General features: G+C 43.9%; 1 protein-coding gene across 3 annotated transcripts in view; it reads left to right on the forward strand.

The window, feature by feature from the left end:
- Positions 1 to 22,026, forward strand: part of LOC110507690 (Golgi SNAP receptor complex member 1) — a 55,747-nt gene that overhangs the window by 31,845 nt on the left and 1,876 nt on the right. For all 3 annotated transcript variants that reach the window (XM_021587842.3, XM_021587843.3, XM_036965414.2), the window contains exons 7-8: positions 6,199 to 6,228; positions 19,384 to 19,466. In XM_021587842.3, the coding sequence (XP_021443517.1) occupies positions 6,199 to 6,228; positions 19,384 to 19,466 (113 nt within the window). The remainder of the gene's footprint in view (positions 1 to 6,198; positions 6,229 to 19,383; positions 19,467 to 22,026) is intronic.

Raw genomic sequence — 22,026 nt, forward strand, 5'->3', positions numbered from 1 at the left:
GTGAAGTTTGAAGCATTATCAAGTGCTTCTCAAATTGTGAATGAGACCAAGTATACATTCTGCGCAAAAAAACTAAGCAGAGCTCATGCCTTTTCAAGCTACTTTTTTCAAATCATCATTAGTCTCATCATGCAGCCTTACAATGATAAACCATTCAGATTTTTTTTTTTTAGGTCATTCTCTTTTCAATGGGTTTTCATTGGGAATCCATATTTCTAAGGGACCTTCTTGCAGTTCCTACCGCTTCCACTGGATGTCACCAGTCTTTAGAAATTGGTTGAGGTTTTTCCTTTGTGTAATGAAGTAGCCCTGTTCAAAACGAGGGTCACTTCAAGTGTACTGTTTGTTCGAGGCGCGTGACCAGAAAGGTAGCGTCAGTTTGTTTTTTTCCTGTATTGAACACAGATCATCCCGTCTTCAATTTGATCAATTATTTACTTTTAAAAATACCTAAATTTGTATTACAAAAGTAGTTTGAAATGTTTTGGCAAAGTTTACAGGTAACTTTTGAGATATTTTGTAGTCACGTTGCGCAAGTTGGAACCGGTGTTTTCCTGGATCAAACGCGCAAAATAAATTGACATTTTGGATATATATCGACTAAATTAATCGAACAAAAGGACCATTTGTGATGTTTATGGGACATATTGGAGTGCCAACAGAAGAAGCTCGTCAAAGATGAGACATGATTTATATTTTTATTTCTGCGTTTTGTGTCGCGCCTGCAGGGTTGAAATATGCTTCTCTCTCTTTGTTAAGAGGTGCTATCCTCAGATAATAGCATCGTTTGCTTTCGCCGAAAAGCCTTTTTAAAATCTGACATGTTGGCTGGATTCACAACACGTACGATACAAATTAAAGCTACACGTGTGTGATTTCATGAAAGTTTGATTTTTATAGTAATTTATTTGAATATGGCGCTCTGGCTTTTTGCCAGGTGGGACGCTAGCATCCCACATATCCCAGAGAGGTTAATAACTCTAAATTAAGCATGTAGGAGTGCCTATTTCTTTGTTAACCGCCCAACACTTGTGCTCATTCCCTCAACTTTTGGAGAAAATATCATATTCTTCTAACTATAAAATAACGCCACAGAATTCTAAGATAATCTTGTCTGCTAAATGAACTAGTGTAGCCCACAGCCATATAGCATAGCCAGATCAGGACCTAACATAAGGAAAACTCAGTATGCTATTCTTTTCTTCTGAAATAGACTACATTTTCTTCATATTATGTTTCTTTAGACCTGTCTAAAATAAATAATGAATTTATTGAATGGTATAGACTATATCTTATGGATTTATTACACTTAAAATGTAGAAGTTCCAAAGGTCTGCATCAGAGGCTTGTAGACTGTGTGGAAGCCAGGTGATGCTCAATGTGTTTGTTAATTAACGGTCAATTACCGTGAGACAGTTATTTGCTTGACAATCACCGGCTGATTTTACATTTTGTCATCACCTCAGCCTTTATTCTTGAAGAATATAACTTTTTCCACATAAGCTTAGTTCAACTCTATTACCCAATCAGAACCCTTCAAAATATCCATTAAATAACTTGGTCAGTCTTCACATCCATAGCTCTGTCTATTAATGCGAGTCTTTCTCCAGCCCCATTCCTCAGGCTTTTACCAAAGTGACAGGCAGACATTTGTTGTTATTCAAAGCTTTAAAACATCATTTTTGATCTCCTCTTGGGGCAACATCAATCTATTCTTGACTAAATATTAAAACTGTACCAACAAATGTTAAATACAGTATATAATATGGTTAATACAGTATCCAGACCTAGTACCATGGGCCATGTCTGAGGTACATGTGTGCTGCTTTGGCTATTGTAATAGTGCAAGGTTAGAACAGTTTCTATTGGGAAAGGAAGTGTGTGTGTGTGACCCATCTGGTATTCTGAGGTGTGACTGTGTTCAGGTCCCGTATGAGGACATGGCCTTTTGGCTTTGTGTCCCTCCACCAATGACTTTGCCTGAGTAACCCACTATCCTCCTCATATTCCAATTCTATACCCTTCTCCAGAGGTGTTCACTCCCAATCATGCATTGAATTGGTGCGAGCATTTCTGGAAGGAGTTTCCACCATATTCCTCACACCAGTTCATTCCTTTTAAATCCATGACGGGAGTGTGTAAGTGCACACTTCAGGAGAAGGGTAGAGAATCAACCCCTTTTTAAAAATGTTATGGTACGTTTTTAAACAGGAACACATCATACAAACATGGATCAAGACATCGTAATGGTAATGTTGTTTTCTGAATTGATGAAAATAATGATCCATGTTTAGTTAAACCAGCTCACTAAATGCAGTTGTACCTGTAATGGTTTGATAAGCAGATACAACTGTTTCCTTTGGGAACACAGCTACACACACTTCCTACTGTATTGTCAACACTCACTCTCCACCCTGATTATCAAGCCCTCTTTTAATTCATCATTTTTGGCAACCTCCATATTTCTTCCCCGTGGACACGAGCCAGACCAACTTAAAGACCGCAAAGCTCTGCACTCACCCTTCCTCCTTTCTCTTTGAGTTGTGCTGCCCATCCCCCCTCACCTCTTTCTCTCCCTCCTTTCTCCCCCCTCCCACTCTCCCTCTCCTTGAGTCATGCTGTTCCCTCAAGTCCTAACCATAAAAGATGTGGTTGCCAGGCACTGGTCAGCCCATTTAGTAACAAGAGGACCTTGCTAATCATAGATCTGTCTCTCTCAGTAAAGCCAGGTGGCACAGGAATGAAGGATGGCTGCGCCCGCGTCCCCTACTGCCCCCCCCCCCCCCCCCCCGGAGGACATTAATCACTGGGGGAATAGGGGATGAAGTGTGTCCGTGGGTATCCGTGTGCGTGCGCAAAGCTGAGACACCAAGGTGTAGAACTGTTGTGTACGACATGATTCAAATTGGCTTGACTATCACAATCACGTCCTGTCTGGTACAATATAAAATCATTATTTTTCCAACAATGGCGGTTTGGAAATGTTCCAGATTTGTTCACCAATGACCTAGCTATACCCTGGTGTCCTGTTCCCTGAAGGGAGGACTGAACTGACTGCTACTTTGTTTTTGCTTTTCTGAAACATTATCAGTATTGATTCTAATTAGGAAATAAAGTGCGGAGACCGTTGTTTTTGACGAGCAACTTGAGCCACAGGGGGGATCGTGACACTAGGAGAGTATGCATGCTGTGACGTTATTAGGCTCTGTGGGACTAGATGGAGGAGAGTTCTTTTCACAATGTACTCTCCCTCCAGGGTAGGACAGTATACTCTGGGGACTCCCCCACTCAGGGGAGCAGGATCCTGGATCTCCTGAGCCCAGCTTACCCCTTAGTCATCCAGGGCCTAGAAAACCAAACAAATGATTTACTCAGACAGTAATTATCTCCAGCTTAGATGTTACTGCCTGGGTCCATCAACATCACAACAACACCTCTGGTTTAATTAACCTGTCAACACACACACACACACACACACACTCTGTCTGTTCAGGAAAAGGGTGAGGTGGGGGTGTTCCTTTAAAAGCCACACAGAGCTACAGGAGTAGCAGATTGCCTTGTCTTCAGAATGCCTTCAGTATTTCCATCACAGCAATATTTAATGTAAGATGCTGCCCAGTGCCCATATACTGTAACAGTCATCCCATCCCTCCACCATTCCACACCATTAGCTCCGTTCTAATTGGTTAGCATCCATAATGCTGTAATGTACACGACCGGTCAAAAGTTTTAGAACACCTACTCATTCAAGGGATTTTCTTTATTTTTACCATGTTCTACATTGTAGATTAATAGTGAAGACAACACTATGAAATAACACATATGGAATCATTTAGTAAGCAAAAAAAATATTTAACAAATCATGAGTCTAGGGTAAGCTAGTAGTAATTTACCAGTTAAAAAAAGATCCATACCATATGGAAAACGGCTCTGCACAGCAATAAGAGACTATTGCTATAGGGCAGGAAGAGAGACTGAAGGGGGCCTTGTCAGCAGCATCTGGGGCCATTTTATAACGATTAACAGCACATTGCTAACAGTGCTGATCTCCAGGCTTAATGTTTTCATCAACTGGTTTGTCTTCAGGCTGCAGATGAATGAAGGGCCAGGTCTGCCACTGCACTGACACAGTATGGGGTGACACACCAACTAAACAGCAGGCTATTTATTTGCTGTGTGTGAAGAGACGAGCTCTGAGGTGATTGGTACTGTGTCAGAGTGAAGGGGACTAGAAATGATAGCAAGGCTATTTGTTTGGAGGGTAGGTTGGAGCACCTTGGGAAGTAGGAAGTTAGAAGTAGTACTATTTTTGTCTGTGTGTGTTCATATTCAAGTGAGGTATACACTGAGTGTACAAAACGTTAGTCTCTTTCCATGAGACTGACCCGGTGAATCTAGGTGAAAGCCTGACTTTGACTGACAGTGAAAAAAACGTAAGACACATCGGTCAGATTTCAGGTATACATTCAGGTGCATCCTATTTCCATTGATCTTCTTGATTGCAGTCCATCCGTGGTAAATTAAATTGATTGGACATGATTTGGAAAGGCGCGCACACACCTGTCTATATAAGGTCCCACAATTGACAGTACATGTCAGAGCAAAAACCAAGACATGAGGTTGAAGGAATTGTCCATAGAGCTCAGAGACAGGATTGTGTTGGCACAGATCTGGGGGAAGGGTACCAAAACATTTCTGCAGCATTGAAGGTCCACAAGAACACAGTTGCCTCCATCATTCTTAAGTGGAAGAGGTTTGAAACCAAGGCTCTTCCTAGAGCTGGACGCCCAGCCTAACTGAACAATCGAGGTAGAAGGGCCTTGGTCAGGGATGTGACCAAGAATCCGATGGTCACTCTCGAGTTCCTCTGTGGTGATGGAATAACTTTCCAGAAGGACAACCATCTCTGCAGCACTCCACCAATCAGGCTTTAATGTTAGTTGCAAGACGGAAGCCACTCCTCGGCAAAGGCACATGTCAGCCCGCTTGGAGTTTGCCAAAAGACACCTAAAGACTCTTCGACCTTGAGAAACACGATTCTCTGGTCTGATGAAACCAAGATTGAACTCTTTGGCCTGAATGCCAATCGTTACATCTGGAGGAAACCTGGCATCAGCCCTACGGTGAAGCATGGTGGTGGCAGCATCATGCTGTGGGGGTGCTTTTCAGCAATCAAGACTGGGAGACTAGTCAGGATCAAGGTGAAGGGTGCAAAGTACAGAGATCTTTGATGAAAACCTGCTCCAGAGCACTCAGGACCTCAGACTTGGGTCAAGGTTCACCTTCCAACAGGACAACGACCCTAAGCACACAGCAAAGACAACACAGGAGTCTCTGATTCTCTTTGAGTGACCCAGCCAGAGCCCATATTTGAACCCGGTTGAACATCTCTGGAAAGACCTGAAAATAGCTGTGCAGCAACACTCCCCATCCGACCTGACAGAGCTTGAGGATCTGCAGAGAACAATGGGAGAAACTCCTCTAATGCAAGTGTGCAAAGCTTGTAGCGTCATACCCAAGAAGACTCGAGACTGTAATTGCTGCCAAAGGTGCTTCAACAAAGTACAGAGTAAAGGGTCTGAATACTTGTGTAAATGTGATGTTTTTTGTAAATTAGCAAACATTTCTAAACTTTGTATATTGATGAGGGGGAAAAACGATTTAATCCATTTTAGAATGAGACTGTAACCTAAAAACGTGGAACAATTCAAGGGGTCTAAATACTTTCCGAAGGCACTGTAGGTGACACAACAGCTGTCATAAACCATCCCATCAAATCATATGGCTTTATGACCCCAACCGTGTCCTGGGACATATTCAGTAGTTCCTCATCCTAACTCAAGATGCACAAAGCAACTCTGTTTTCTTGTTAATCATAACTTCATACATTGAAGTCAATGGGAAATTGGAATTAAGGCCCACCACATAAATCCAAGGTAAGGATTTCAGCCTATAGGCTCTGTTAGCAGGGTTGCTGCTGAGGATGGATGGAGGGAGGAAGTGGATCCCAGCGCATCCCGCCCAGGGACCTGATCAGGATTCTGGCCAGCTTGGCACCGATTGTTGCCACCCTGACTCCCAGAGATATGTGGAGGAGCTCAAGGCATTCGATCTCCCCCATATCACCACACTGCTGCTGCCTCACCACAGAAACTAACCATCTCTTTCTTCTCTGATTCTCTCTCCCTCTCCTTGCAGCTCAGATCGGCTGATGGATGACACAATAAGGTAAGCCTAATGCAGACAGACATTATCTCTCTCTCTCACACACACACACACAGCATATGTTTTACTATTCTTGTGGGCAACTAAAATGTATTTCCATTCAAAATCCTATTTTCCCTAACCCCCTAACCTAAGTCTAAAATAGTCTTTGTCCTCGTGGGGACCTGGGAAATGTCCCCATGAGGGATACTTTTTGTTTTACTATCCTTGTTGGGACTTTAGGGGATCGTTACACACACACTACTGTACTCCCTAGTGTGCACTTTTTTGTTGTCTTTAAACTGGTAGCTACACTGGACGTTAGACATCTCCATGGCCATGAGGTGAAGTCTCTCTAAAGAGACCATAGTGATCCTGACAGATCAGATGGCGACCTTGGTCTGTGTGGAGCTCCTTGCCTCTGACCCCACCTCTTAACATCCACTCTGTGACACCATTTAGATGAGATTACACCATTAGCCCAGAGATGGAGACAAGAACAGCTTTCAGGCCTAAGTGGGTTGATATGGTCAAGCAAAGTTTGAAGAGCGAGGAAGTGGGCTATGCATCTATCCCTCCCACCATCTCAGCCTCCCTTTTGCCTCTATCCCTTCCACCATCTCAGCCTATCTGTTGCCTCTATCCCTCCCACCATCTCAGCCTCCCTTTTGCCTCTATCCCTTCCACCATCTCAGCCTCTCTGTTGCCTCTATCCCTCCCACCATCTCAGCCTCCCTGTTGCCTCTATCCCTCCCACCATCTCAGCCTCCCTGTTGCCTCTATCCCTCCCACCATCTCAGCCTCCCTGTTGCCTCTATCCCTCCCATCATCTCAGCCTCCCTGTTGCCTCTATCCCTCCCATCATCTCAGCCTCCCTCTTGCCTCTATCCCTCCCATCATCTCAGCCTCCCTCTTGCCTCTATCCCTCCCACCATCTCAGCCTCCCTGTTGCCTTTTCCCTCCCATCATCTCAGCCTCCCTGTTTGTTCTATCCCTCACATCATCTCAGCCTCACTGTTGCCTTTTCCCTCCCATCTCAGCCTCACTGTTGCCTTTTCCCTCCCACCATCTCAGCCTCACTGTTGCCTTTTCCCTCCCACCATCTCAGCCTCACTGTTGCCTTTTCCCTCCCATCATCTCAGCCTCCCTGTTTGTTCTATCCCTCCTACCATCTCAGCCTCCCTGTTGCCTCTGCATCTTATCCTGTTACGGGCATCCCCAACCTCTCCAGTCATGTGTGGTCACCCAGCCCAAACTCCTCTGAATCTATCCACCCTCTTATCTATCCTTCCATCCCTCTCCATCTATCCCTCCCTCCCCCTCTCATCCATCTTCTCTTCCTGCCGCAGCCCACCCACAGATTGCTGCCGGAGGGGAGGCTACTGGCACAGGTGCTTCATTAAGTGGATTTGTGGGCCGTGCAGCACCTCTTCCTGTCCAGCTCCTCTTCCTGTCCAGCCCCCCCTCACCCACCCGAGTCTCCCTCTCTCTTCCCTCTTGTTTTAGCCAAGCAGAAAATTACACTGGATGAGAAAGCCACGGTCATTACCGGTTCCCTCCCTGTCTTGAACACGCCTAACAAGACACATCCACGCACACAGCCAGAAGATAATGAAGCGTATTTTTTCTCCTGATTAGTTTTTGTGTGTTATTATGCCCTGTGGGGACGAGGAGGGTTGAGCTATGATTCATTTATGTGAATTAATATGCATTGGGCTTTAAGACCCAGGTTGGAAATAAAAATCGACAATGTTTTGAGAGGAACAGTTGGGACTCCAGTGACCAAAGCAGAAAGAAAAGAGTGTGATTTTCACAGCACAGAAATGCTGTTTTTGGTAGTTAAAGTAACATATCCATATTAAGCTCTGTAAAATTGGGGTTAGACTGGAGAGAATTGGTCTCAATAAACGTATCTAGAAACCCCACAGTGACTTTACTTTAGATGCTAACGGTGATGAGCTGAATTAGTTTAGCATTGAGCTAGTTTTCAGACAGGTCGAGTCAGTGTGTGTGTGCTTTAGCCTCACCCCTATCAGATAGCAGCTCTGATTGCCAGAGCGTAGCGCTAACGCTGGCCCAGTGTTAGTCAGCAGCGTTGGGCTTTGGGAAGAGAGGCGACTGGTCTTCCCCTCTGACTCTGGACAACATGATATATGAGCTAGATCCTTGGCATAGGGACTGATTGTCCCCTCAGCAACACCCTACGAGGTGTTAGGCTGTCAGCAGCTGGCAGCGATGAAGATTAGACAACACACACATATATGCTTATTCAAACATGTACTACAAATGGTAAACTACCACACTTTCTCAAACACCTTCGCTCCCACACACTCAACACACAGTGCACCCACATCCTTACATGGTGAGGAAGTTTCCATATCACAGCTATTTAATCTTCCAATGACAAGGCAGCACTCAGTTGAAGGAGATGGGAGAACATTAAGTGCTTGATGTCCATGTACACCGAAGAACACCACACGATCTGAAATCAGCTAGAGCCCTCAGGCTTTGTTCCAGGCCTCATGCCTTATAAGAAAATAACCGCGCTAACAGAAATGTACTATATCTGAACTGAGATGCAAGATCTGAAATTAGCTAGTGCCCTCAGGCTTTGTTCCAGGCTTTACGTCTTTGAAGGAAATGGACTCTAACTGAATGGTACCGTCTCTGACGGTGCATTTAGTCTCTTCAGACTAAATTACAGTTACCATGTGAAAGCTACCATTTTCTTTTCTCAAATGAGATTGTATATCTGCTGTCTTGAGGTGTCTGGGGAAAACAATATCTAACAGAGGGTTGTTCTCTGAAGCTTTTTTGCTATGAAGTGTGTGTGTGTGTGTATAGTGCCTTCGGAAAGTACTTTATCCACATTTGGTTAGGCTACAGCCTTATTCTAAAATTGAGTAAATTGATTTTTTCCACTCATCAATCTACACAAAATACCCCATAATGAGAAGGAAAAACTTTTTTTGTAGAACTTGTTACTAATTAATATTTTAGTATTCAGACCCTTTACGCAGTACTTTGTTGAAGCACCTTTGGCAGCGATTACAACCTCTAGTCTTCTTGGGTATGACACTATAAGCTTTGCATACCTGTATTTATCTTTGCATACCTGTTTATCTTTGCTTCAATCCTGACTAGTCTCCCAGTCCCTGTCGCTGAAAACCATCCCCACAGCATGATTCTGCCACCACCTTGCTTTACCTTAGGGATTAGAGGTCGACCGATTAATCGGAATGGCCCATTTAATTAGGGCTGATTTCAAGTTTTCATAACAATCGGTCATCAGCATTTTTGGAAACCGATTATGGCTGATTACATTGCACTCCACGGGGAGACTGCGTGGCAGGCTGACGACCTGTTACGTGAGTGCAGCAAGGAGCCAAGGTAAGTCGGCATTAAACTTGCCTCCATCATTCTTAAGTGGAAGATGCATTAAACTTATCTTAACATAATCACTAGTTAACTACACATGGTTGATGATATTACTAGTTTATCTAGCTTGTCCTGCGTTGCATATAATCGATGCGGTGCCTGTTAATTTATCACCGAATCACAGCCTACTTCGCCAAACAGGTGAAGTAGTATTTAACAAATGCATTCGTGAAAAAAGCACTGTCGTTGCACCAATGTGTACCTAACCATAAACATCAATGTCTTTCTTAAAATCAATACACAAGTATATATGTTTAAACCTGCATATTTAGTTAATATTGCCTGCTAACATCAATTTATTTTAACTAGGGAAATTGTCACTTCCCTTGCGTTCAGTTCATGCAGAGTCAGGGTATATGCAGAAGTTTCGGCTGCCTAGCTCGTTGCGAACTGTGTGAAGACCATTTCTTCCTAACGAAGACCGTAATTAATTTGCCATAATTGTACATAATATTGAAGGTTGTGCAATGTAACAGCAATATTTAGACTTAGGGATGCCACCCGTTAGATAAATTACCGAACGGTTCCGTATTTCACTGAAAGAATAAACGTTTTGTTTTCAAAATGATAGTTTCCCGGATTTGACCATATTAATGACCTAAGGCTCGTGTTTCTGTGTTTATTATAATTAAGTCTATGATTTGATAGAGCAGTCTGACTGAGCGGTGGTAGGCAGCAGCAGGCTCATAAGCATTCATTCAAACAGCACTTTCCTGCATTTGCCAGCAGCTCTTCGCTGTTTTTAGTTATTTATTTATTTCACCGTTATTTAACCAGGTAGGTAAGTTGAGAATAAGTTCTCATTTACAATTGCGACCTGGCCAAGATAAAGCAAAGCAGTTCGACACATACAACAGCACAGAGTTACACATGGAGTAAAATAAACATACAGTCAATAATACAGTAGAAACAAGTCTATATACGATGTGAGCAAATGAGGTGAGATAAGGGAGGTAAAGGCAAAATAAGGCCACGATGGCAAAGTAAATACAATATAGAATGCAAAACACTGGAATGGTAGATTTGCAGTGGAAGAATGTGCAAAGTAGAAATAAAAAATAATGGGGTGCAAAGGAGCAAAATAAATAAATAATATCAATACAGTAGGGAAAGAGGTAGTTGCTTGGGCTAAATTATAGGTGGGCTATGTACAGGTGCAGTAATCTGTGTGCTGCTCTGACAGTTGGTGCTTAAAGCTAGTGAGGGAGATAAGTGTTTCCAGTTTCAGAGATTTTTGTAGTTCGTTCCAGTCATTGGCAGCAGAGAACTGGAAGGAGAGGTGGCCAAATAAATAATTGGTTTTGGGGGTGACCAGAGAGATATACCTGCTGGAGCACGTGCTACAGGTGGGTGCTGCTGTTTTTTTATTTTTTATTTCACCTTTATTTAACCAGGTAGGCTAGTTGAGAACAAGTTCTCATTTGCAACTGCGACCTGGCCAAGATAAGGCATAGCAGTGTGAACAGACAACACAGAGTTACACATGGAGTAAACAATTAACAAGTCAATAACACAGTAGAAAAAAGGGGAGTCTATATATACATTGTGTGCAAAAGGCATGAGAAGGTAGGCAAATAATTACAATTATGCAGATTAACACTGGAGTGATAAATGATCAGATGGTTATGTACAGGTAGAGATATAGGTGTGCAAAAGAGCAGAAAAATAAATAAATAAAAACAGTATGGGGATGAGGTAGGTGAAAATGGGTGGGCTATTTACCAATAGACTATGTACAGCTGCAGCGATCGGTTAGCTGCTCAGATAGCAGATGTTTGAAGTTGGTGAGGGAGATAAAAGTCTCCAACTTCAGCGATTTTTGCAATTCGTTCCAGTCACAGGCAGCAGAGAACTGGAACGAAAGGCGGCCAAATGAGGTGTTGGCTTTAGGGATGATCAGTGAGATACACCTGCTGGAGCGCGTGCTACGGGTGGGTGTTGCCATCGTGACCAGTGAACTGAGATAAGGAGGAGCTTTACCTAGCATGGACTTGTAGATGACCTGGAGCCAGTGGGTCTGGCGACGAATATGTAGCGAGGGCCAGCCGACTAGAGCATACAAGTCGCAGTGGTGGGTGGTATAAGGTGCTTTAGTGACAAAACGGATGGCACTGTGATAAACTGCATCCAGTTTGCTGAGTAGAGTGTTGGAAGCAATTTTGTAGATGACATCGCCGAAGTCGAGGATCGGTAGGATAGTCAGTTTTACTAGGGTACGTTTGGCGGCGTGAGTGAAGGAGGCTTTGTTGCGGAATAGAAAGCCGACTCTTGATTTGATTTTCGATTGGAGATGTTTGATATGGGTCTGGAAGGAGAGTTTAGAGTCTAGCCAGACACCTAGGTACTTATAGATGTCCACATATTCAAGGTCGGAACCATCCAGGGTGGTGATGCTGGTCAGGCGTGCGGGTGCAGGCAGCGAACGGTTGAAAAGCATGCATTTGGTTTTACTAGCGTTTAAGAGCAGTTGGAGGCCACGGAAGGAGTGCTGTATGGCATTGAAGCTCGTTTGGAGGTTAGATAGCACAGTGTCCAAGGACGGGCCGGAAGTATATAGAATGGTGTCGTCTGCGTAGAGGTGGATCAGGGAATCGCCCGCAGCATGAGACACATCATTGATATATACAGAGAAAAGAGTCAGCCCGAGAATTGAACCCTGTGGCACCCCCATAGAGACTGCCAGAGGACCGGACAGCATGCCCTCCGATTTGACACACTGAACTCTGTCTGCAAAGTAATTGGTGAACCAGGCAAGGCAGTCATCCGAAAAACCGAGGCTACTGAGTCTGCCGATAAGAATACGGTGATTGACAGAGTCGAAAGCCTTGGCAAGGTCTATGAAGACGGCTGCACAGTACTGTCTTTTATCGATGGCGGTTATGATATCGTTTAGTACCTTGAGCGTGGCTGAGGTACACCCGTGACCGGCTCGGAAACCAGATTGCACAGCGGAGAAGGTACGGTGGGATTCAAGATGGTCAGTGACCTGTTTGTTGACTTGGCTTTCGAAGACCTTAGATAGGCAGGGCAGGATGGATATAGGTCTGTAACAGTTTGGGTCCAGGGTGTCGCCCCCTTTGAAGAGGGGGATGACTGCGGCAGCTTTCCAATCCTTGGGGATCTCAGACGATATGAAAGAGAGGTTGAACAGGCTGGTAATAGGGGTTGCGACAATGGCGGCGGATAGTTTCAGGAATAGAGGGTCCAGATTGTCAAGCCCAGCTGATTTGTACGGGTCCAGGTTTTGCAGCTCTTTCAGAACATCTGCTATCTGGATTTGGGTAAAGGAGAACCTGGAGAGGCTTGGGCGAGTATCTGCGGGGGGGGGAGCTGTTGGCCGAGGTTGGAGTAGCCAGGCGGAAGGCATGGCCAGCCGTTGAGAAATGCTTGTTGAAGTTTTCGATAATCATGGATTTATCGGTGGTGACCGTGTTACCTAGCCTCAGTGCAGTGGGCAGTGACCAGCGAGCTAAGGGGGGACTTTACCTAGCAGGGTCTTGTAGATGACATGGAGCCAGTGGGTTTGGCGACGAGTATGAAGCGAGGGCCAGCCAACGAGAGCGTACAGGTCGCAATGGTGACAAAACGGATGGCACTGTGATAGACTGCATCCAATTTGTTGAGTAGGGTATTGGAGGCTATTTTGTAAATGACATCGTCGAGGATTGGTAGGATGGTCAGTTTTACAAGGGTATGTTTGGCAGCATGAGTGAAGGATGCTTTGTTGTGAAATAGGAAGCCAATTCTAGATTTCACTTTGGATTGGAGATGTTTAATGTGGGTCTGGAAGGAGAGTTTACAGTCTAACCAGACACCTAGGTATTTAGTTGTCCACGTATTCTAAGTCCGAGCCGTCCAGAGTAGTGATGTTGGACAGGCGGGCAGGTGCAGGCAGCGATCGGTTGAAGAGCATGCATTTAGTTTTACTTGTATTTAAGAGGAATTGGAGGCCACGGAAGGAGAGTTGTATGGCATTGAAGCTTGCCTGGAGGGTTGTCCAAAGAAGGGCCAGAAGTATACAGAATGGTGTCGTCTGCATAGAGGTGGATCAGAGACTCACCAGCAGCAAGAGCGACCTCATTGATGTATACAGAGAAGAGAGTCGGTCCAAGAATTGAACCCTGTGGCACCCCCATAGAGACTGCCAGAGGTCCGGACAGCAGACCCTCCGATTTGACACACTGAACTCTATCAGAGAAGTAGTTGGTGAACCAGGCGAGGCAATCATTTGAGAAACCAAGGCTGTCGAGGTGATTGACAGAGTCGAAAGCCTTGGCCAGATCAATGAATACGGCTGCACAGTAATGTTTCTTATCGATGGCGGTTAAGATATCGTTTAGGACCTAGAGCGTGGCTGAGGTGCACCCATGACCAGCTCTGAAACCAGATTGCATAGCAGAGAAGGTATGGTGAGATTCGAAATGGTCGGTAATCTGTTTGTTGACTTGGCTTTCGAAGACCTTAGAAAGGCAGGGTAGGATAGATATAGGTCTTTAGCAGTTTGGGTCAAGAGTGTCCCCCCCTTTGAAGAGGGGGATGACCGCAGCTGCTTTCCAATCTTTGGGAATCTCAGACGACACGAAAGAGAGGTTGAACAGGCTAGTAATAGGGGTGGCAACAATTTTGGCAGATAATTGTAGAAAGAAAGGGTCCAGATTGTCTAGCCCGGCTGATTTGTAGGGGTCCAGATTTTGCAGCTCTTTCAGAACATCAGCTGACTGGATTTGGGAGAAGGAGAAATGGGGAAGTCTTGGGCGAGTTGCTGTGGGGGGTGCAGTGCTGTTGACCGGGGTAGGAGTAGCCAGGTGGAAAGCATGGCCAGCCGTAGAAAAATGCTTATTGAAATTCTCAACTATAGTGGATTTATCAGTGGTGACAGTGTTTCCTATCTTCAGTGCAGTGAGCAGCTGGGAGGAGGTGTTCTTATTCTCCATGGACTTTACAGTGTCCCAGAACTTGTTTGAGTTAGTGTTGCAGGAAGCAAATTTCTGCTTGAAAAAACTAGCCTTGGCTTTTCTAACTGCCTGTGTATAATTGTTTCTAGTTTACCTGAACAGCTGCATATCACGGGGGCTGTTCGATGCTAATGCAGAACGCCATAGGATGTTTTTGTTGTTGGTTAAGGGCAGTCAGGTCTGGAGAGAACCAAGGGCTATATCTGTTCCTGGTTCTAAATTTCTTGAATGGGGCATGCTTATTTAAGATGGTTAGGAAGGCATTTAAAAAAAATAATAACCAGGCATCTACTGACGGGATGAGATCAATATCCTTCCAGGATACCCCGGCCAGGTCGATTAGAAAGGCCTGCTCGCTGAAGTGTTTCAGGGAGCGTTTGACAGTGATGAGTGGAGGTCGTTTGACCGCTGACCCATTACGGATGCAGGCAATGGGGCAGTGATCGCTGAGATCTTGGTTGAAGACAGCAGAGGTGTATTTAGAGTGGTTAGTGTGCCCGTGTTTAAGGCTTTGGGGAGGTACCTGGTAGGTTCATTCATAATGTGTGTGAGATTGAGGGCATCAAGCTTAGATTGTAGGATGGCTGGGGTGTTAAGCATGTTCCAGTTTAGGTCGCCTAGCAGCACGAGTTCTGAAGATAGATGGGGGGCAGAGGGTGGTTTATAGCAGGCGGCAACGGTGAGAGACTTGTTTTTAGAGAGGTGGATTTTTAGAAGTTCAAATTGTTTGGGCACAGACCTGGATAGTAGGACAGAGCTCTGCATGCTATATTTGCAGTAGATTGCAACACCGCCCACTTTGGCAGTTCTATCTTGTCTGAAAATGTTGTAGTTTGGGATGAAAATTTCAGAATTTTTGGTGGTCTTCCTAAGCCAGGATTCAGACACAGCTAGAACATCCGGGTTGGCAGAGTGTGCTAAAGCAGTGAATAAAACAAATTTAGGGAGGAGGCTTCTAACGTTAACATGCATGAAACCAAGGCTATTACGGTTACAGAAGTCATCAAAAGAGAGTGCCTGGGGAATAGGAGTGGAGCTAGGCACTGCAGGGCCTGGATTCACCTCTACATCGCCAGAGGAGGAGTAGGATAAGGGTACGGCTAAACGCAATAAGAATTGATCGTCTAGAACGTCTGGAACAGAGAGTAAAAGGAGGTTTCTGGGGGCGATAAAATAGCTTCAAGGTATAGTAGGATGTGAATACGGTGGAGGTAAACCTAGGTATTGAGTGATGATATGAGAGATATTGTCTCTAGAAACATCATTGAAACCAGGAGATGTCATCGCATGTGTGGGTGGTGGAACTAATAGGTTGGATAAGGTATAGTGAGCGGGACTAGAGGCTCTACAGTGAAATAAGCCAATAAACACTAACCAGAACAGCAATGGACAAAGCATATTGACATTAAGGAGAGGCATGCTTAGTCCAGTGATCAAAAGGGTCCAGTGAGTAGTGAGGTTGGTTGGGGTCACGGCGATTTAGACAGCTAGCCGGGCCATTGGTAGCAAGCTAGCATAGGATGGAGGTCTGTTATTAACCACCTCGTGCGTTTCCGTCGGTAGGATTAGTGGGGTTCCGTGTGGTAGAGGGGATGAATCCAATTCGCAAAAAAAAAACTAAAAAAACAATAGATATAGTTATAGAGGCCCAAGAAGAAAAAAAGAAAAATAATAATAAATTGTCCGATAGGTCTATTCAGATAGCAGCCGATAAGACAGCTAACGATTAACGGACCGCAGATGGGCGTTCAGGTAACGTCGTGACGGAGGAGCCAGCCGGATAACTCCCTCGGGTAGAAAACGTCGGTAGTCCAGTTGTGAAGGCCCGGTGTGGCTCCGTGTTGGCATTAAAACGGGTCTGGATAGGTGATTGTAGCCCAGGAGTGACTGATGGAACTCTTCAGCATGCTAGCTCCGGAATAATTTATGTTTGCTCCGGAATCGACGTAAGCCGATAGTCACACGGATAGCAGCTAGCTAGCTGCGAGATCCAGGTATACATGTCCAGAGTTAGCGGTTGAAATCCGGGGACATGGAGAGAAAAATAGGTCCGGTATGTTCCGGTCTGAGCCGCGCCGTACAAAACTGTCGATAGATTTTCGAGCTAAAGGATAGCTGATGACCACAAACCGTGGTTAGCTGAATACTAACGATTAGCCAGTTAAGAAGCTAACTAGCTTCAGGCTAGCTTCTGGATTAGCTTCTGGCTAGCTTCTGGTTAGCTTCTATGGAGGATAACAGATTTGAGGTAAATAATACTTTCTTTAAAAATATATATAAATTGGTGAGGCGGGTTGCAGGAGAGTGTTTTGAAGATGAGTTTATGGAAAATAAAAAATATATATAAAAAGGTATGCGAAGAAAGTTGTAAATATATATACGGGACACTACAAGACGAGGACAAAAGACGTCTGAACTGCTATGCCATCTTGGAGTGTTTTATGTTTGACTATCAACTCCCGAGATTAGGCTGGCAATACTACAGTGCCTATAAGAATATCCAATAGTCAAAGGTATATGAAATACAAATGGTATAGAGTGAAATAGTCCTATAATTCCTATAAGAACTACAATTTAAGACTCATGTTAAAAGGAACCACCAGGTAGGTCCCTTATGTTCTAATGTTCTGAGCAAGTAACTTAAACGTTTGCTTTTTTACATGGCACATATTGCACTTTTACTTTCTTCTCCAACACTGTGATTTTGCATTATTTAAACCAAATTGACCATGTTTCATTATTTATTTGAGACTAAATTGATTTTATTGATGTATTATATTAAGTTCAAATAAGTTCAAATAAGTTTTCTGTCAGTATTGTTGTAATTATCATTATTACAAATATATATATATATATTAAAATATCGGCTGATTTAATTGGGATAGGCTTTATTTTGGTCCTCCAATAATCGGTTTCGGTCGACCTCTAGTAGGGATGGTGCCAGTTTCCTCCAGACGTGACGCTTGGCCATATGATTTGATGGGATGGTTTATGACAGCTGTTGTCACCTACAGTGCCTTCGGAAAGTATTCAGACCCCTTGACTTTTTCCATATTTTGTTAGGTTAGTCTCATTCTAAAATTGATGAAATAGTTTTTTCCCCCTCATCAATCTACACACAAAGTTTAGAAATGTTTGCTAATTTATAAAACATAACAGAAATATCACATTTACACAAGTATTCAGACCTTTTTGTTGAAGCATCTTTGGCAGCAATTACAGTCTCGAGTCTTCTTGGGTATGACGCTACAAGCTTTGCACGCTTGCATTAGAGGAGTTTCTCCCATTGTTCTCTGCAGATCCTCAAGCTCTGTCAGGTCGGATGGGGAGTGTTGCTGCACAGCTATTTTCAGGTCTCTCCAGAGATGTTCAAATATGGGCTCTGGCTGGGTCACTCAAAGAGAATCAGAGACTCCTGTGTTGTCTTTGCTGTGTGCTTAGGGTCGTTGTCCTGTTGGAAGGTGAACCTTTATCCAAGTCTGAGGTCCTGAGTGCTCTGGAGCAGGTTTTCATCAAGGATCTCTTCTGTACTTAGCGCCCTTTGCCTCGATCCTGACAAGTCTACCAGTCCCAATTGCTGAAAAGCACCCCCACAGCATGATGCTGCAACCACCGTGCTGTGGGGGTGGTGCCAGGGTTCCTCCAGACGTAACGCTTGGCATTCAGGCCATAGAGTTTGTGACGACCCTCCCACTCTGTCTGCCGTATTCTCTCTTTGTTCTTGTTTCCTTATTAGGATGCCGGTGGGCGGAGTTGGGAGGGTCGTCAGTTACATGGGATACACCTGGGCCCGGTGTGTCCCAGGATAAATACACCACTTCCCCATTCATGGAGGAGACTCTCTCCATGCAGACACCTTTATGGATTTTGTTGTGTTTCTTGGTGGCCTTTTGGTTGTTTGCTTTGACACCTTTCAACACCCTGCATTATCACATTAAAGCATGCAAAACACTAACTTACATTACTGATTACACACACCATTGTATATTATACTTAGTTACTTATTTAATAAATATATATATGTTTTGTTACTCCTTATCTCCACGTTGTCTCCCTTTTGTTACGGGCTTTGAGCCGGTTCGTGACAAGTTCAATCTTGGTTTCATCAGACCAGAGAATCTTGTTTCTCATGGTCTGAGAGTCTTTTAGGTGCCTTTTTGGCAAACTCCAAGAGGGCTGTGTCATGTGCCTTTTACTGAGGAGTGGCTTCCTTCTGGCCACTCTACCATAAAGGCTGGAACTCTAGAGCTCTGTCAGTGACCATCGGGTTCTTGGTCACCTCCCTGACCAAGGCCCTTCTCCCCAGATTGCCCAGTTTGGCTGGGCAGCCAGCTCTAGGGAGAGACTTGGCGGTTCCAAACTTCTTCCATTTAAGAATGATGGAGGCCACTGTGTTCTTGTGGACCTTCAATATAATTGGGAAACACTGTGTGCTAGCACTACACGCCTCAGTGTATCTCTGCGCTAATATCCACAGGGCCTCAGACTCTGCTCCCCCAGTATTTCTCTCTCTGCATTCTAAATTAATGTGAAAGTTCTCCTCCCCTCTAATGTGTTTCTCTGCCTCCACCCGCCTTCTGTCTGTCACGGTAGTTGCACTTTGGTTACCACACACACACAATCGTGCCTCATACTTTCTGCTAGAGAAAAGCTGTTTGATAACAAGCCTTACAGGTGTGATATTGTAGTGTTGCCTATACTCTCGATTGGAGAAAAGCTGTTTTATAACAAAGCAGAAGATAATTTAACCTGTGTTTGTCACTGTCTTCCTCTTCTCTCCCTGCAGTATTGCCATGGCGACCAAGGAGAACATGACATCCCAGAGAGGGCTGTTGAAGTCCATACACAGCAGGGTCAACACTCTGGCCAGTATCCTTTACAACACCTAGCAAACTTTATGCACATTGGAGATTCTCCATTAAAAATCATGTTTAGGACTGGGCTTAAAATGTGTCTGGGAAGCCAACCCTATGTTCATATCTGTTTGAGAAAGAACAAATTCACAAATACCTATTTAGGTATTTAATCCGACAAGAAATTCTAGAGATTGTCCAGGTATGTGTTTTAAACAACTTTTATTTGATCATAATTGTCTTTTAATGCCACGTAGAATATATTTTTATCCAAAGAAATGTACAGAAGTGAGTTAATGTGAATTGATCCCCGCAGGAACTGAACCCACGACCTTGGCGTTGTTAGCGCAACGCTCTTACTCATTAGGTCCTCTATTTACCGTACTATTACCTCCTGTGATTTGCAACCAGACACAATACAGCTATAGAGTCCCTTAACCTCTCTAGGGTATGTGGGACGATTCTAGGGCATGTGGGCCAAATTCAAATACAGAAATAGTCATTATAAAAATTCAGAAAACAAAACATATTTTACATAGGTTTAAAGATTAACTTCTTGTTAATCCAACCACGGTGTCAGATTTAAAAAATGCTTTACGGCTAAAGCATACCTTACGATTATTTGAGAACATAGCCCAGCAGACAAATCATTACAAACAGTAGCCAGCCAAGTAGAAGAGTTACACAAGTCAGAAATAGAGAAAATTAATAAATGTTCCTTTTGTTCGATAGTCTCTTTGGGGCGGCAGGGTAGCCTAGTGGTTAGAGCGTTGGACTAGTAACCGGAAGGTTGCAAGTTCAAACCCCCAAGCTGACAAGGTACAGCAGGTAGCCTAGTGGTTAGAGAGCATTAAGCCAGTAACCGAAAGGTTGTTGGATCGAATCCCCGAGCTGACAAGGTAAAAATCTGTCATTCTGCCCTTGAAAAAGGCAGGTACTGGCACTGTTCCCCGGTCTTTGTAAATAAGAATTTGTTCTTAACTGACTTGCCTAGTAAAATAAAGGTTCAATTAAAAAATATATATATATATACAGTGCCTTGCGAAAGTATTCGGCCCCCTTGAACTTTGCGACCTTTTGCCACATTTCAGGCTTCAAACATAAAGATATAAAACTGTATTTTTTTGTGAAGAATCAACAACAAGTGGGACACAATCATGAAGTGGAACGACATTTATTGGATATTTCAAACTTTTTTAACAAATCAAAAACTGAAAAATTGGGCGTGCAAAATTATTCAGCCCCCTTAAGTTAATACTTTGTAGCGCCACCTTTTGCTGCGATTACAGCTGTAAGTCGCTTGGGGTATGTATCTATCAGTTTTGCACATCGAGAGACTGAAATTGTTTCCCATTCCTCCTTGCAAAACAGCTCGAGCTCAGTGAGGTTGGATGGAGAGCATTTGTGAACAGCAGTTTTCAGTTCTTTCCACAGATTCTCGATTGGATTCAGGTCTGGACTTTGACTTGGCCATTCTAACACCTGGATATGTTTATTTTTGAACCATTCAATTGTAGATTTTGCTTTATGTTTTGGATCATTGTCTTGTTGGAAGACAAATCTCCGTCCCAGTCTCAGGTCTTTTGCAGACTCCATCAGGTTTTCTTCCAGAATGGTCCTGTATTTGGCTCCATCCATCTTCCCATCAATTTTAACCATCTTCCCTGTCCCTGCTGAAGAAAAGCAGGCCCAAACCATGATGCTGCCACCACCATGTTTGACAGTGAGGATGGTGTGTTCAGGGTGATGAGCTGTGTTGCTTTTACGCCAAACATAACGTTTTGCGTTGTTGCAAAAAGTTCAATTTTGGTTTCATCTGACCAGAGCACCTTCTTCCACATGTTTGGTGTGTCTCCCAGGTGGCTTGTGGCAAACTTTAAACAACACTTTTTATGGATATCTTTAAGAAATGGCTTTCTTCTTGCCACTCTTCCATAAAGGCCAGATTTGTGCAATATACGACTGATTGTTGTCCTATGGACAGAGTCTCCCACCTCAGCTGTAGATCTCTGCAGTTCATCCAGAGTGATCATGGGCCTCTTGGCTGCATCTCTGATCAGTCTTCTCCTTGTATGAGCTGAAAGTTTAGAGGGACGGCCAGGTCTTGGTAGATTTGCAGTGGTCTGATACTCCTTCCATTTCAATATTATCGCCTGCACAGTGCTCCTTGGGATGTTTAAAGCTTGGGAAATCTTTTTGTATCCAAATCCGGCTTTAAACTTCTTCACAACAGTATCTCGGACCTGCCTGGTGTGTTCCTTGTTCTTCATGATGCTCTCTGCGCTTTTAACGGACCTCTGAGACTATCACAGTGCAGGTGCATTTATACGGAGACTTGATTACAGACAGGTGGATTGTATTTATCATCATTAGTCATTTAGGTCAACATTGGATCATTCAGAGATCCTCACTGAACTTCTGGAGAGAGTTTGCTGCACTGAAAGTAAAGGGGCTGAATAATTTTGAACGCCCAATTTTTCCGTTTTTGATTTGTTAAAAAAGTTTGAAATATCCAATAAATGTCGTTCCACTTCATGATTGTGTCCCACTTGTTGTTGATTCTTCACAAAAAAATA

Source organism: Oncorhynchus mykiss, chromosome 27 (genome assembly GCF_057628025.1).
Source record: "Oncorhynchus mykiss isolate SJ-2025 chromosome 27, ASM5762802v1, whole genome shotgun sequence".
Lineage (NCBI taxonomy): Eukaryota > Metazoa > Chordata > Actinopteri > Salmoniformes > Salmonidae > Oncorhynchus > Oncorhynchus mykiss.